Here is a 16,554-nt window from a genome sequence, read left to right as displayed (position 1 = left end):
AGAATCAACATGTTTATCATGAAAGTCAAAGACACCAAGACACGTCTCACGATTTAACCACGCCCACACAGCAGGACGAGGCCGACCAGCGACCACACGCCGCCTCCTGTCCACATGGAACCAGCTTGGCCAATACAATGAAACATAATGGGAGAAAGATGCACTTTGGACAAAACTGTGTACATACCCCATGTCTGTATATGTGGTTGCCTCACACACCAACACAAAGTCCTAGTACTGTAAAGTCCTTTGCTGTCCCTGGCAATAAAACCGATTCTGACAAAAGCATCTTCTGAAAGTGACGATGGTTTGAGACGCTGCACTGAGACACTCAAGAGTCTCCAACTTAGATAAAACCCACGAAACTGACGAGTTTCATCTTTGCCCAGCTGGTGCAGAAACTATTAGGTCAAAGGTCACAAGACAAACAGCGCTAAATATATAGGTGTTTACATGAACACGCGTGTGCCAATCAACGAGCTGCTTCTCAGCTGGTTTCAGGTCAGAACCAGTGCTGGTCAGGACCACATGTGGACCCGTGTTACCGTCTACAGGTGTAAGGCGGTGCTGCACCTTCACCTGTTTCAGAATAACCTGCAGCTACTCGAGTCCATGTCTCTCCTGTTTAAGCCTAAGGATCATGTGCTCAGGGCACTGAACATTAACCTCTTCCAGCTCTACCTTCATTTCCCTTCCTCAGAACAGCCCATCAGCCCTTTCACAGTCCGGCAGCACAGACAAGTCCTGTGTGTTCTGACCACTGGAGTTCCAACGACACGTTCGAAACACTTCCATGGGGAATCGGTTCCTGTCCGACTGGACTTGCATGAGCCAACGAAGCCCAGCAGCACCGATCTGATCAGAAACGTAAACAATCCTGTATTTTGACTTGATGACTGGTGGAAACATCTGACACATATAATGAACAGTCAGTTTATTAGGAACACCTGTCTCAGACTAAGCCCTGTCCTCATCCCTTGGTTACCTCTGTGAGGAACAAACAGCTGTCTGAACAAAGCAGCACAACACGATGCCAAATTCTGACCCGGTAACAAAAGCACAGTGTCTGGTTTTAACCAATGAAGTTAATGTGACAGCAAATAAACATGTCAGGAATTTACTTTGAAAACACGTGGAGCTGGAGGTTTAAAGTCGATCGCACTGTCACACACACATTTCTGCATAAAATCTCTTTGCCTGGTTTACACGGTGGCCGCAAACCCAAACCAGTCCATCATTAGCTGAGCTGGAGCATCACTGAGCAGCTACTGAAAGTCCCAGTTTGGTCCGAGCTCGAGAGGAGCAGAAGGAAGGACTGTGCACGTGTTGCTATAACGCAGGTGTGAAGCCGCAGGTAAACAGGTGGAAAACACCAACCAGGCCACATTATATTCAACATTATTGTTATTATTAATAATAATTATCAGCATCGTTATCATCGTTATTATTATTGTTGTTGTTAAACTCACGCCACGTGCACGATGTGATCGTTAATTAACGAGGCATCTGTCTCAACTTTGGATTCAAAAGACGCACGTGTGCGCGCTCACCCAGTGCACGCGCAACTTCAGATTAGGCACCGTGAGTCCATTTTACCTTTTACCTCGAGTCAATAAAGCGCCTGGAAGCTGTAAAACCTACTGGAGACGAATCCTCCCGCACGGACCCAGCCCGGGACCAGGACCGGGCTCTAGCCGCTCGAGACAGCCGGTAGTCCGGGTAAACTCCAGTGGTGGAGACGGAGCTGGTGGTGGAGCAGATGCTGTCAGCTGAGTGTTGCGTTCACTGCGCTCTCGTTATTTCTGCCCTCCCCGTCCCCCTTTAAGGAGATTTTCCGCCACCTGATCCCGCGTCATTACGCGGACTCCACCTGCGTTCACAAGAGCCACTGAGCGCCAAGTCTCGAGTTTGTGCTGAGCATTTTTCTCCACTGCTCTTTGCAAGATCAACAACATGTTTCAAAACTTGACCCCTGTGTTGTTGATCTTAGATTTATTTTATTTCTGGAAACTCCCAGATCATAAGACCTGAATCCTTTGAAAACCTGAAACCGTCTCACTGTAAAGTACAGGTTTCAGGGTGAGCCCCACATACTGATGGTTTTTAAAAGGCCGACCCTGCAGCAGCTACGGCGCGTGAAGGAGCAGTCACCTCTCATCAGTGTCAGCTTCAGGCCCTGAGAACAGCAGGACTCAGTGCCCCCCACAGACACGAGGTCCTCTGTCATATTCAGACACATCGCAGGCGGCTAAAAGTGAGCGGGAGCCTAAAACCAACAACATGTAGCAAGAGCCGCTCTGGAAACGAGGATCAGGCTTAAAGACGCAGCAGCCATCGTCAATACAGAACAGGGACCCCGAGGCTCTTGTTGGTGACCTAAGATGGATGCACTGGTACAGATTCTTTCATGACATCTGTGTTTAGCCAAAAAGGAACCTCGGTCACACATTAGGGCCCACAGCAAAACTCCCCAGGTCTACAGCAGGACCCACAGGGGCTAAAAGACAGGAAGCTCATGTCACCGAGCTCCTACTCGGAGCCACATTGTCTGTCCAGAGACACAGTTAACACAGGGAAACGTTTAAACGTGACAACATCCACAGACACCGAGACACCAACGCTCCGAACTGCAGCCACGAAGCCTCTGCAGGTCCGCAAACGCGGCAGAGGCCCTGAGCTACCTGCTGACGGACCGGAAGCTCTGCAACTGACGGTGCACCCGACAGCAGCTGGCGGAAGGGCGCGGATCAATGAGGTTAATAGTTATTGCTGTTAACGCCATTCGTTAAGGGGATTTGCCTCCGGTACGGGAAGTCAGCGCCGGAACCAGCTGGAGGACGTTAGTTGCCCAGACACGGTGCCGAACAGGACTCGGTTCAACAATGTTCTTATCACAATAAAGTTAAATGTCCTGATGTAGTTTGCAGACTAAATCTCTGACTTCACATCAGCTGCAGCTACAAACAACTATCGATTATCAGCACGAGCCTTCGATCCCTGCAGGTGTGACAGGTGACGTCACAGCCGCACAATTAGCCTGATCCCCAGACCAGGAGGGAAAATCGCTTCAAGGCCTTTTGTCGCTTTCGACCCAAACACACACAAGTCGTGTGTGCGTTCATGCGTGCGCGCGTGTTTCCGCTGGTGTCGAACAAGCAGCTGATGGTTGGGAAAATACATTATTCACACTGAGCAGTGCTGAAGTTTAATGGCAGCGTGACGGACACACGATGTGACAGAATGAGTCCAATACTGGGCGCGCACACGCGCACACGCACGCACACCAATCGATTTCATTCCTTCATGAGCAAACGGAAACAAAGTACCGATTCTGTGAAAAAAGATGATGTTGACCCTTTAATTTCTATTTCCTGTAGTTTGTGTATTTCTCCCCTTTTAACGGCGAAACTCGGCGGAACATCCACTGACGTCTGTTCACCGACACCTGGGAGGCCGGTTCAGCGTCCACTTCAACACGATTTACACCGAGGCCTGACTGTGATTCTGGGCTTCGCTGCCCTGCTGCTTCTTTTGCTTTCTGCATTTTCCTGCAATGACATAAAAGAAAATCAACATTTTCCCATAAAGATGTTGATTCTTTCAAAGAGAGCCTCACAGCAGACACGAATATCCGCTAGGTGGAGCTGTTTCTCCATGTTGTTGATCTGTGCTTTTACAGCACCTCTCAGGATATTACATCCCTGAAGTGCATGAAAACATGCACCCCATCAGCAAACAGTCCTGTCAAATATAGATCACTGTCACGCAGTGAGTCCTGCCGCACGTCACCTCCCTGGAAAGGTTTTCTAGTTCACCAGCTCAGGGTGCATCATGGAATTTAATCTCTGGCCAAATCCCCCAGAACAATCAGTGATCTGATAATAATCCCGAGTGAAATTGTTGTGCAGCACCATAAGCGTTTTTAAACCCAGATGAAAACTCGTGGTCTTTGTTTTGTTCTCATGCCCTTTCACAAAAGCTTCTGCAGTTGATCGAATCTGGTGCCAGGTAATATCAACATTGTCTAAGGCATTTCCTCATCAAGGCCACACTGCTGTTTCTGGGCCCCCAGCAGGACCCAGACTCTGTTAATGCCACCTGTGGAAAATGTTCCTTTCATTTGGGATTACGGTAATTCATTAACACCGTGTTTGACCCTTTAATGCAAAGACACTTTAAAACATATTCTAAAAAACCTGAACCCTCTCAAGTTCCTCTGAGCTCATTTCATCACGCTGCGGCTCAGTTATTCAACCAGGCTTCTCACATCAACCTGCTGGGCCACAACCACCTGCTGGTTCAAACGCTTCCCCCTGTGCAGCTCAGCCTGAAACAGGAACATGTGGCAATACATTTTCTGTTTTACTTCACGGTTTAGAAATCGGCCACTTCCTCTGGCTGCAATGGGAATAAAGTTCCTCCTCAACGGTCGCTGGGCCTGCAGCACCAACGCGTCCAGGACCCAACACCTGCTGCATCACACTTTCTCACTGCAGATTTACAAGTGTCTTCTACTTCAGAAAGTGCTGCACTGAATTTTGAAAATTGCACCGAAGAGAAAAGCTGGTAAAAAATCTTTACTTTTGACACCCACTGGTTCTTGTTAAATATAAAGCGGATTTGTTGATATCTAATGGTCCAGAAACCTGTTTTCTCTCAAGCTTTACTGCCAGCACAAAACTTCTGCCATATACTACATTACCCATGAGCCTCAGGCTGCGTTGCCATGGAGAAAGAGTTTTAAAGTTCTTACAGTTTACAAGACTAAATTTTAAGCTCTGTGATTGGATGCTCGTTAGTGAGAAGAAATATATTATATATATACAAACATTTTCAATCTTCATTTAGACTTTAACCCTGAAACTAATGACAAACTGCCCAAACCTGCTGAATTTCTGCTGAATAACCACAGAGCTCATGGTCTCTGTGGTATTTATATTATTAACATTATTAACAATTAATAATAATTATTAATATTTTATATCTCTGACAGTTGATGTCACTGATCAGAGCAAAGCAAAACACACGTAGCAGTGAAGGTTCGTCCTTCGGCCTCTGTTTGCTCGAGCTGTGATTACAGAGATTAAGCAGCAGAGTCGACTCCTGACTCAGGCTCGACACGACAAACCCGGACTCAAACCTTCCTTCTGATAAAGTGTGTAGCAACACTTCCTTGTTTGCTCCCGTCAGAGGTAATAAAAAGAGCAGTGGGGCGACAGCAGGCTTCAGTCTGTCCTCCACACGTCTCACCATGGGGAACTTTGCTGCCAACGAGGGGCTCTCCATCTTTGTCATTGTGAGTAAATCTGCCTTTTCCACACTTCTGCTGTGTTTGCTTTCATCACCTGCATCAGTAACCTGCATCAGGTCAGAGCTGTTATTCTCACAAATGCAATAGAATTGACTCTGATTCTCTGCAAACTGTTTCTGGGTCAAAGTAAAAAGAAACTGATTTTGATTTTGATAACAGTCTGGAATTTTTAAATAAACTTTATTGCTTTTTCTGAAAGCTCATTTACATCTGTGGTTAAATTCGGGGTTTGGGACATGATTAACAAGAACAAAAAAAGTTTTCTGCTGCACAAAACTACGACTTTTCTTTGCTTTTTCTGCTCTGACAGGTTCTGACTCAAAAAAAAAAAAAAAGATTTCAACAAACCTCTGACTCAAACTGGTCACAAGGCAAAAACAGGCAAAGTGACCAGTGGGCATCATGACCCAAACTGGTTAAGAACCAGTCTGCATACAAGCTTATCTCCATGAGTTTGTATTTCTTTCTTCGTATAGACGCCGTCACATAAATTCATGGAAAACACGAAGAACGTGACCTGGTGCCAAACGCGCAGACATTTGACGTCTACACAGATTTTATCATCTTTCTAAAATGTCAAAGTGAAGTGAGCTGCATCACTTTAAGCTTCTCCTAAAACTCTGCATGTGTTTGGACTCGTGTTTTAGCTGGTGTGGCTCGGCATCAACGCCTTCCTGTTCGTCCACTTCTACATGGTCTTCCTGGTCAAGAGGTGGTTTTACACCAGAGTCCTGCTCGGGGTGAGTCCGACTTCACACACCACAACTGAAATTTGCTGCTCATGAAAATTTATTTTGAGATTAAAGTGATCTGTCAGGAACTGAAACCAGTCTGCTGGTAAAAATAACTAAACTAATTAAATACAAAACGAGTCATTGAAAAAACAGAACCTGGACTTTCTCAGTTCCTCATAATGAAGCAGCTGCTAAAACACACCTCTTCTCTTTTCCCAAATGGCTCACATTGAGCACGCACTACCTGAGTACTACAGGTCAAGTTCTCGATACTCCACAGTTACTTTTCATACCGAGTTTTACTTTAGCAGCAGCTCATGAATCTGAACGCACTTCTCAGCATTAATGCATGTTTGTTTCTACGCAACAGAAATTTGCTTAAATGCTTATGCACAGGAAGGTTGATTTAAAAAGTCAAGAACAAGTTATTTGAACTTTTTCACATTTACACTGATATGAGGTGAACATGGGGTTAAAGCTTCTCTTACATATCTTCAAACTGTCCTGTAGTGAAGATAAGCTGAGCTGCAGCAGGTCAATCACTCGTGTGAATGAGCCAAATCCAGTCAGAGGCAGCAAAGGACTGAAAGTTCCCCAGCAGGTTCAAGTTAGAGGTAGAGTGGTTATAGTAACCTCTGCAGGTTCCTCTGCAGTCACAGCTGCACACAGCCGGCTGCACACAGCTGGCTGCAGAGGAACCGAAATGAAACCAAGAGCACAAATCACTTCAGATGCTTTGAGAACAACAGGCCTCACAAAGGCCATTTTCATCCACAAGTCTGGATGATGACAATTACTGTCATCATCCACTAATCCTAATGTGGGTGAGAGATGAGTTGCCATGGAAACAGCCATGTTCACACACTTAGTCATACGGACCGACCCAGACCCAGTTACTCTCACCCCCAGCAAGCCCTGCCCTGGGCCCGAGCTCCTGCTGCCTGCCTCAACTTCAACTGCATGTTGATCCTGCTGCCGGTGTGTCGGAACCTCCTGTCCTTCCTGCGCGGCTCCATCCAGGTACTGACAGAACCCACACTTTATATATCCATAACAGCACTTCTCCCAGTCAGAACTGGATCCTCACTGGTCTTCACAGACTTCCACAGTAACACTACAACCAGCACAAAGTGTATTTCGCCACATCTACAACTGATTTTTCTAATACTGAACAGAAATCTGCAACATCCAGTTTCTAACGTTTCCATCCTGGTCTCTGTGTCTCATCTGTGCTCAGTGCTGCAGCCGCACAGCAGCTCGACAACTGGACCGGAACCTCACTTTTCACAAACTGGTGGCGTACATGATCTCCTTCCACACAGGTACTGTTGGTGTGCTGATGGTGCCAAAGGTCAAAATGACCTAATGTGTTTACATGATAATCCAAAGTTACACTAGTTCTAGTGGATTATTTAGATTATCTGTATGTATTACTACGACTGCACCTGGAACTCAGCTTTAATCCGTCTGTTTTAAGTTGAATTTATGTTATTAATTCCAAACAGATCTGTCACACTACCGGGTCTCTGCTTTGTCGTCCTCTTGCAGCTGTGCACATCATCGCTCACTTGTTTAACTTTGAGTTTTTCATGGACGCTCAGCTCAATCGCAACAGCAGCCTCCTGACCTTCGTCCTGTCTGAAATCGGCACCGGAGACAACGCCTCCTTCCTGAACCCGATCAGAACCAACGAGACGGTGAGTTCCTGCAGGACACGACTTCTCAAACTCGCAGATTTCATGTTGCTAAACCTGTGAAATTCCTATTGCTTAATGTCTAAGTTTGGTACTGATAAGCAATAAAAGTATCACTTCACCTGACAAACTTCCTCTTTGTCCTTTGAGAAAATCCCCGTCAGACAGTATTTTTTTTAAAAGCCGTAACACAAAGAAGGGAGAGTCATTCAACATCCGACATCTCCGGCTGCAACAGCCGGACTGGACTCAAACTCACATCTGAGGCCAGAAACACACTGACACATCTGCCACAACCAGCTTGGAACAAAATCTCCTCACTCCTAAAGACACAACAGTCCCCTGACACATTTAATCTTTCAGTCAGTGCTGCCCGCTCTTCTCTCGACTGTAAACAAACTGTCGGAGGAGCCGACCCCGTGACCCCGAGCCACGCTTTCACAAGTGTACTGTGCGACTAACAGCTGTGCTCTGATGCAGAACCCTACCATCGTCATGTTCACCACCATCGCCGGGCTGACGGGTGTGGTCATCACGCTGGCGCTCATCCTCATCGTCACGTCATCCATGGAGGTGATCCGCAGGTCGTACTTCGAGGTGTTCTGGTACATCCACCATCTCTTTGTGATCTTCTTCATCGGCCTGGTGTTCCACGGCTACGGGTGAGACAGCACAGACAGTTACAGACGTCCTGCATCGTCCGCTACCACTGACCCCACTCTAGCTGTCGGAGTCAGACCAGGGGTCTTGTCTGCACCAGTTTCTGGACTAGATCCCACCTCGGTCCAGACTCAGCCCCTCAGACTTAGCCCCTCAGACTTGACCTGGACTGTGACCTCCATTAAACTATGACTCAACATCATTAAGATAAGAACGATAAGAAAAACCTTTATTTGTACAACAATGGGGGAAACTGCATTGTTGCAACAGCAAAGTACAAGTAAGATTAACAAAGTGATCAACACAATAATCATCAATAATTAGAATCCAATAATACCAGATCCATTCATGGGAAATGGGCCATTCTGCACAATGAGTACTTTGACTTTGGATACTTCAAGTACATTTGGATGATGGTACTTTTGGACTTTTACTGCAGTAACGTGTATGCAGTACTTTTACTCTGCGGTATTTCTACTACTGCAGTAAAGGGTCTGAGTACTTTACTTGTCTACAGTTGTGTTTTGGACATGAAATTAAACCTAATAAACAGAAGTACCAGTAGGCTAACACTTGTTTCTGAAAACCATTACTGAGGTTTGTCAGCCTGAAAATCCAGATTTACTCATTTCCAGGTACGATAAAACTAATGTCAGTCCGTCCTCTGTGTTTCTGACTGCAGGCGTATTGTACGAGGACAGACACCTGCCAGTCTGAACACCAACGACCCTGAAGTCTGTGCTGACCAGTTTGAAGACTGGGGCAAAAACGGGAACAACTGTACTGTGCCAGAGTTTGCCGGAAACCCACCAGCGGTAGAGAGCTTTGGCTTCATACTGTGTCACTAATAATCACAACTACAGAATGAGTTTAAACTGATTTACACCATCAGTGTCTCAGTACTCAATATTTCTGCCTCAGTACTCAGTATTTCTGTCTCAGTACTCAGTATTTCTGTCTCAGTACTCAGTATTTCTGTCTCAGTACTCAGTATTTCTGCCTCAGTACTCAGTATTTCTGTCTCAGTACTCAGTATTTCTGCCTCAGTACTCAGTATTTCTGTCTCAGTACTCAGTATTTCTGTCTCAGTACTCAGTATTTCTGCCTCAGTACTCAGTATTTCTGTCTCAGTACTCAGTATTTCTGTCTCAGTACTCAGTATTTCTGCCTCAGTACTCAGTATTTCTGTCTCAGTACTCAGTATTTCTGCCTCAGTACTCAGTATTTCTGTCTCAGTACTCAGTATTTCTGCCTCAGTACTCAGTATTTCTGCCTCAGTACTCAGTATTTCTGCCTCAGTACTCAGTATTTCTGTCTCAGTGCTGTTAGCTGTAACATTGAGCTGCTCACACTGTCTGATTTGGCGATAAACGTTGGCGATAAATGTAGATGATCGTTTCTCCTTGTGCAGACATGGCAGTGGGTGTTGGGCCCCATGATCCTGTACGTGTGTGAGAGGCTGGTCCGCATCTACCGCTCGCACCAGAAAGTGGTCATCACCAAGGTGCGTAAGAGGAAAAGAACAGGCCTCAGTTCACCCTGTTCTATCAGTCTGCACATCCTTCCTCCTGATACAGTTTATCCAATTCTGGTCCATAACAATAAAGACTGGAGTTTTCTGTGTATAAACAACCAGCAAACACAGTCAACACCTGACTCATCTCTGGGAAGTTTTTCGTTTGTCATCCACTTTCCATTTCAGTAAATAATCTGAGCTGCACTAACCCGTACCTGTGTGCCAGGTGGTGATGCACCCCTCCAAGACTCTGGAGCTGCAGATGAAGAAGAAAGGTTTCCGCATGGAGGTGGGTCAGTACGTCTTCATCCAGTGTCCGTCCGTGTCCAGGCTGGAGTGGCACCCCTTCACCCTGACCTCGGCCCCTGAGGAGGACTACTTCAGCGCCCACATCCGCATCGTCGGAGACTGGACTCAGGCGCTGTACGAGGCCTGTGGAGGAGACAAAGCCGAACCTCAGGAGGCATGGAAACTGCCCAAGTATGACAACAGGGGGGGGGGGATTCGGCCTGAAATTGGATTTGATTGGAGCCTGATCCAGCACTCTTTAGAAAGGCTGGCAACAGGGGAGACACTTAGAGGCCAGAGCGGCTTATTGTCTGTAATTCTTCCCCTGTCGGCGGCGAGTCGAGAGGCTGAGAAACCACATGATACAAACACTATCATCTCACCAACGGCCCATTAGTTTGAGCAGACGTCCTGCTGAGCATTTGTCTGTCAGACCCACCATGAGAGAATAAAGCTCAGGTCACAGGGTTTGATTTCTGAGCCGTTTAAAGACACGTCCGAACTTTTATTTTCAAATGCAGTAACTAATGAACAACTTCTGCAGAATTTCTCACCTTTGAGAAATGAAGCTACGTTTAGTACATTTACTTAAAGTACATTTAAAGTACGTTTACTCAAAGTACTGTACATGTACTCAAAGTACTGTACATTTACTGTAAAGTACTGTACAGTACAGTTACTTGAAGAACGCTTAGGAACATCTAAGCAAGTCCAATTCTGAGGCAATTCTTACCCGAGTTTTTCTATTTTCTGTATTTTCTTTGCAGTATGAAGTACATACTGGACTTTTTCTCCACTACATTTATCTGACAGTTACTTTTCTGATCTTATGCTCTTCAAGACTCACCGCTTTGTGGCACAGTCAGCAAGTGTTCAGTCAGGGACATGATGATGGAAATGAAGCTCAGACACTTCAGATTTGTCTGAATATGTTGTGTTGTCTCTCAGGGTGGCCATCGATGGCCCGTTTGGTACGGCCAGTGAGGACGTGTTCCGGTACGAGGTGGTGATGCTGGTGGGCGCAGGAATCGGAGTGACTCCTTTTGCCTCCATTCTCAAGTCTGTGTGGTACAAACGAATCCAGAACAACCAGGACGTCTTCACCAAGAAGGTGAGACAGGCCAAAGTGTGCGTCTGCACTCGTTTTGTTTGGAGTTTTTCTGCAAAGTGTCACAAATCAGTCAAAAATGAAAGGCCTTAATCAGCTGTAGCTTACTGGTTTTCCGTTTCTACCTCAGATCTACTTTTACTGGCTGTGCCCGGAGACGGAGGCCTTCGAGTGGTTTGCAGACCTGCTGCAGTCTCTGGAGGGTCAGATGGCAGAGAAGGGCATGACTGACTTCCTCAGCTACAACATCTACCTCACCCGCTGGAAGGAGAGCGAGGTACGAAACGTCAAACCGCCGCACCAACATCATTGGTATCTGCTTATCTGAGGACAGATTAAAAAAACCTACTTTATCTTCAAATATTTTGCCTGAAGTGAAACCACACGTTTGTGTTCTGCTTTCACTTTTAAAAGACAGCACCTGTGAGGAGAAGCCTGCCAAAGCGCTTCAGACAATGTTTACCAAAATATCAAATATCCTTTAAAAACTGGACCTTTTCTCTCATCAGGCGGCTCATTTCCGAGTCCACCACGAGGCGGAGAATGACCCGATCACAGGCCTCAAACAGAAGACGCTGTACGGGAAACCCAACTGGGACAACGAGTTCACCAACATCGCGTCAAAGCACCCGGGGTGAGGCCTTTTATCAGACTGTACACAAACACACCATCACCCACAGACTCATTAACACTGTGAAATATAGACATATTTAGATATATTCTACGTACAGTCCACAGGGCCACAGTCTAACAAAGACTAAGGCTGGTCTCACTGAGCCCAGACTCAGTAAGTCTTTAAATAATGATTACTGTAATGGACAAGAAGGTGTTTCTGTGTCCCCAGAACTAAAGTGGGCGTGTTCCTTTGCGGGCCACCTCTACTGGGGAAATCTCTGGGGAAACAGTGTCGGTCCCACTCCGAGGCCGACGTCAAGTTCATCTTCAACAAAGAAAACTTTTAAAGACCAACAACAGCCAGAGGAAACTTCTCGAGTGGAACCGGAGGCGGCCGAGCGAGGTTTCATCATCTGGACGGAGCTGAACTTGTTTGACGCCACAAACGAGCAGCTCCTCTGCCCTTTTCACCACAGACGTTGCCAAATACTGTTCTTGCTCAAAACACAAAAAACCTGTGGTATTTTTTACATTACTGTGTTCCTCTTTTGTGTTACACCAATAAGTGAAATCTGCCACTTTCAAAACGTTTCTTCCTATTTTTATATTGAGTGTTTTTCTTCATAGCAGAAGTGGATTTGACCAGGAAAGATGGTTTAAATTCTCTAAATTCAAGAAGAAAAACAATCATCAGCTGCCAAATCAGCCTGAGCAAAACAGAGGAACACAACCTTTTCAGAAACAAAAGATGAGTAGAACCCAGTGATACTACTGTAGAAATACTAGAGTAAAAATCCTGTTCCAAGTAAAAGTACTGCATATACATGTTACTGCAGTAGAAGTCCCAAAGTACCATCATCCAAATGTACTTGAAGTATCCAAAGTAAAAGTACTCATTGTGCAGAATGGCCCATTTCACATGAATGGATCTGATATTATTGGATTCTAATTATTGATGGAGCTTATGTTAATGACCTTCTTCTGATCATGGATTAATTGTTCTATTTATTGATGAAGTCAAACTGTGGCAGGTTCCTGCTTCTGAAATGGGACGAGCCACTGGTTTATGTCACGTTCAGCTTTCGTCCGTTTGTTTTTAGTATTTTCGGTTCAAATAAGGAAAATCAACCAAAAAATTAAATGACAGTAAATGTTTCCTTTTTCATTTGATGTCGTAAGATCCGTCTTGTACTGAGCCTTCAGCTGCGTTTCGTGGTCTTCATCGACCACGAAACGCAGCTGAAGGCTGAAAAGTAAAATGAGCTAAAAATTACAAACCCTTCCACAGATGATGGAAAGTGATAAATGATGCAAGAATAAAAAAAACAAAAAATTCTAAGAGACGTATTTTCAGACCAAGAACAGTCAACGTTCACCATGGAACCTTTCAGTACGTGGCTGCTGACTGACTTTATGTACATTTTTGCATCCAGAACCAAGTTTCCTTTGTCAGAGAATAAAGTTGAACATTATGAGAAAACCGGTAGTTTTTTTTTTTTTCATTTTAAAACATTTCGTAAATAACATATTTTATAAAATCCAACCTGTAGCACCAGAAATCATCAGCGCCTAATCACAAGCTTGAAACTATGTGAACCTGATGTTCATCTTTAAAAGAAGACAACTGGACTTTGTTGCTTGTTCATAAATCTCTGCACTTTTATTCTGTCGGCACAATTATAATAAACACAGAAGAAGAATCTCATTGAATGTGTTGTCAAAATGAAGCTGCAAACTCACTGCAGTGACAGAAGAAGAGAAACACTTGAAGCTGATGCACCTGGAGGCTCTGAAACACTGAAACAACAATCCAGCTGTTTTCTTCTGTGCAGCACAAACAGCTGGATGGATGTGGACTCTGTGGCCCCCTGCTGTTCACAGGAACACACTGCACTCTTCCTATGGCCGTGGTGGTGGGTGGTGATGTACGTGTGTGTGTCCTATGCGACTGCCACAGCAAACACACTGACCACACAGTACATGGTGCGGCTTTCCCACCTCACGGTGCAGCTTCCTGCAGACGAGAAAGAAATGAAAGAAAGACTGAACGGAAGAGTCCAGCTGAACCTGATATACATCAACTCATCTCTGATTTTTTTTTCTTTCTTAGAGAGATGACCCAACATACAACAAAAACAGCCGCCTGACTGAGCATGTGCAAAAACTCTCAGTATTGAGAAATAGCTCTGCTTACCGTCCATGGCCGTGTCCCAGTAGCAGGAGTTGGCTGTGTGCAGGCCTGCTCCTGTTTTCTGCATCACCGCACACGTCACTGTGCAGACAAACAGCCATAAGAAACGTCTGATCTGTACAGGTCTCTGCTTTATATTTTACTGCAAATGTTCACTTGAAATCAAGGGTTAAAATGAGCTGACCACAGCTTCTCTAGAGGAGACACAGTCTTTGACCAGGTATATGAAAGAAAATGGGATCAACATACCGATGTACTTGTAGGGTTTCCCCTGTTTGACCAGCTGAGTGAGGCAGCGCTCCACGATGCTGGCGGTCCATTTGTTCACCTGGCTCTGGCTGTAGCTGTCGCCAGCTATGACATTCTCAATGCACTGCAACACACACACAGGTCGAAGAGACATCATCAGTCATGTGTTAGCCACCAGATGCTGTTTCACCCTTAGGAGACGAGCCTGTGCTGCCCTTTGCTGAAAGTCCCTGTTAAAACCTGAGGGCAGCAGAAACAACAATCACTTCTCTGACTGTTCAACAGTCCGTCTGTTGTGTGGTGTCCTGGGCAAGCTGTCTGAAATGTGGAAAAACTTCAATGTACTCTTTCAAAGGGGGCCCAGTGGACAAAAAACTGTTTTTGATCACATATCTGCATTTTCCACATGATTTCAAAGGTTTGTAACTTTACAGACACAAACCTGAATCACAGAAGAGCACAACAACACTTTCATTCCAAACACAAAGAAAACTAAAGAAAACCACTGCCCACTAATCAACTGTGGCTGAGAGACTTAAGTCACACCTCACGCTTACAAAAGACTCGTCAGCTGTTCCATTATTCATCATTTTGTAGCTGATACCCTGAGTAACAATATGTGAAGAAAGACGAGCCAGAAAAACCTCAAATATTTTGCTGGTAATTTCTGGAAAGATGAACTGAATGAATGAACAGATGAATTGGAGCTAACACAAGACAATATGGACACTGTGAAATACGAAGCTTCAACAGAACGTAAAGACACTGAGCAGAGAAATAAAAAGACCAAAGATACTAACTTTACCTCTTTGACAATATTTTCTGCCTCCTCACCGTTGAAAGAGCCCTGAGAAACAGGAACCACAGAGATGATCAGATTTATTAACATTTAACATCATATAACATATTAACATGTCACCTTCAAAGTCTTTTTCAGCTGCATAAAGCTTTAATGATCAGTTTAAGGTTTAAGTGCTGCTGATTTCAAGCTTCAAACAGATTATTTTGGACGAGTCATGATTAATATCATCTATCGACGCTAATATTGATAAGGGCTAACTCTGCACAAAGAGCCATAAAAACATGACTCAAACTCAGGTCAGTGTTGGCTCAACTTCACTTCCAACACTACGATTCACAAACAGGCCATTAATGTTTCTGATTAACTGATTGATTTCAGGGGCAGCACGGTGGTTCAGTGGTCAGCACTGTTGCCTCACATCAAGAAGGTTCCTGGTTTGAAACCCATCAGGGGCCTTTCTGTGTGGAGTCTGCATGTTCTCCCTGTGCTTGTGTGGGTTTTCTCCAGGTACTCTGGTTTCCTCCCACAGTCCAAAAACATGTATGTCAGGTTGATTGGTGACTCTAAATTGCCCATAGGAGTGAGTGTGAGTGTGTGAGGTTGTTTGTCTCTATGTGGCCCTGTGATGGACTGGGGACCTGTCCAGGGTGGACCCCTGCCTTTCACCCAAAGAGAGCTGGGATAGGCTCCAGCAGACCCCTGGGACCCTGGTTAGGACTATGGTGGTCTAGATGATGGATGGATGATTGATTTCAGAATGAAAATCAGCCTTAGCGTCAAACGTCATGTGTCTGTAATGCTAACGCTAGCCGCTGGCTAACTGCTAAATGCAAACGAAGTTTCAGGTACAAACCTCGGGGCCGTTTGGAAATTCCTCCATCCCTGTCATCGGGGCCCGGTCGCTGAAACCGTCACGGTCTTTGTTTTTCAGGTGAAATCAGAATTAAAAAAATTCCAGGTAAAATCAGAATAAACACGAAGTCGCCGCTGGTGAGGGAGAGCCGGACTTCCTGTTAGTCAAAGACGACAAAAAAGAGCGACCGGAAGAAGAACCGGCGGCTAGCTGAGGCTAATGCTAATTGGCGCACAAAGGTCACTAACACGAGCTCACCTGCGAGATAGAGGGCAGGTGTAAACGGACGCGTAGGTAGATACATAGATATTATTGATCATATTGATAACCGATGGATACGTTCAAATTCTTAGTTCACATTAAATCTCTTTCAGCAGCTGAGGCGCTTAAAACCAAGACTGAACATGTTTAAAATCGTTTATCATTTATCTATTCATTTACGTCATCTATATTTTTCTATTTATCCATTTATTTACATATTTATTAATTTTGTTCGTTATAAATGTATTAGCAACTTTATCATTTAATATGTT

General features: G+C 45.0%; 3 protein-coding genes across 18 annotated transcripts in view; 1 reads left to right on the top strand and 2 right to left on the bottom strand.

Moving 5' to 3' along the window:
* Positions 1–1,807, bottom strand: part of crfa4 (cytokine receptor family, class I receptor 4) — a 15,051-nt gene extending 13,244 nt beyond the window's left edge. For 7 of the 16 annotated variants that reach the window (XM_026301972.1, XM_026301976.1, XM_026301977.1 and 4 more), the window contains exon 1: positions 1,642–1,806. The gene's annotated coding sequence lies outside the window, so the exon portion shown is untranslated. Of the gene's footprint in view, positions 1–1,596 lie in introns of all 16 variants that reach the window. The other 9 variants (XM_026301967.1, XM_026301971.1, XM_026301983.1 and 6 more) reach the window with 2 other exon arrangements.
* A 3,317-nt stretch (positions 1,808–5,124) lies between these two features.
* Positions 5,125–13,406, top strand: cybb (cytochrome b-245, beta polypeptide (chronic granulomatous disease)). The gene is made up of 13 exons (XM_026301486.2): positions 5,125–5,296; positions 5,959–6,051; positions 6,955–7,065; positions 7,283–7,367; positions 7,594–7,742; positions 8,220–8,401; positions 9,082–9,214; positions 9,811–9,903; positions 10,142–10,395; positions 11,152–11,314; positions 11,442–11,588; positions 11,821–11,945; positions 12,156–13,406. The coding sequence occupies exons 1-13, from the start codon at positions 5,252–5,254 to the stop codon at positions 12,271–12,273; spliced, it is 1,698 nt and encodes a 565-aa protein (XP_026157271.1). The 5' UTR covers positions 5,125–5,251; the 3' UTR covers positions 12,274–13,406.
* Positions 13,407–13,564: 158 nt separating this feature from the next.
* LOC113127169 (dynein light chain Tctex-type 1-like) lies at positions 13,565–16,185 on the bottom strand. Its single transcript, XM_026301487.1, has 5 exons — positions 16,022–16,185; positions 15,172–15,213; positions 14,367–14,490; positions 14,121–14,198; positions 13,565–13,940 (listed from the first exon to the last, which is right to left on the bottom strand). Exons 1-5 carry the CDS (start codon positions 16,055–16,057, stop codon positions 13,867–13,869), a joined length of 354 nt encoding a protein of 117 aa, XP_026157272.1. The 5' UTR covers positions 16,058–16,185; the 3' UTR covers positions 13,565–13,866.
* Positions 16,186–16,554: the final 369 nt, after the last annotated feature.

The sequence above is a fragment of the Mastacembelus armatus genome, chromosome 2 (assembly GCF_900324485.2).
Source record: "Mastacembelus armatus chromosome 2, fMasArm1.2, whole genome shotgun sequence".
NCBI classification, from domain to species: Eukaryota; Metazoa; Chordata; class Actinopteri; order Synbranchiformes; family Mastacembelidae; genus Mastacembelus; species Mastacembelus armatus.
The sequence above is the reverse complement of the archived record's forward strand: the minus strand, read 5'-3'. Positions and strand labels throughout refer to the sequence as shown.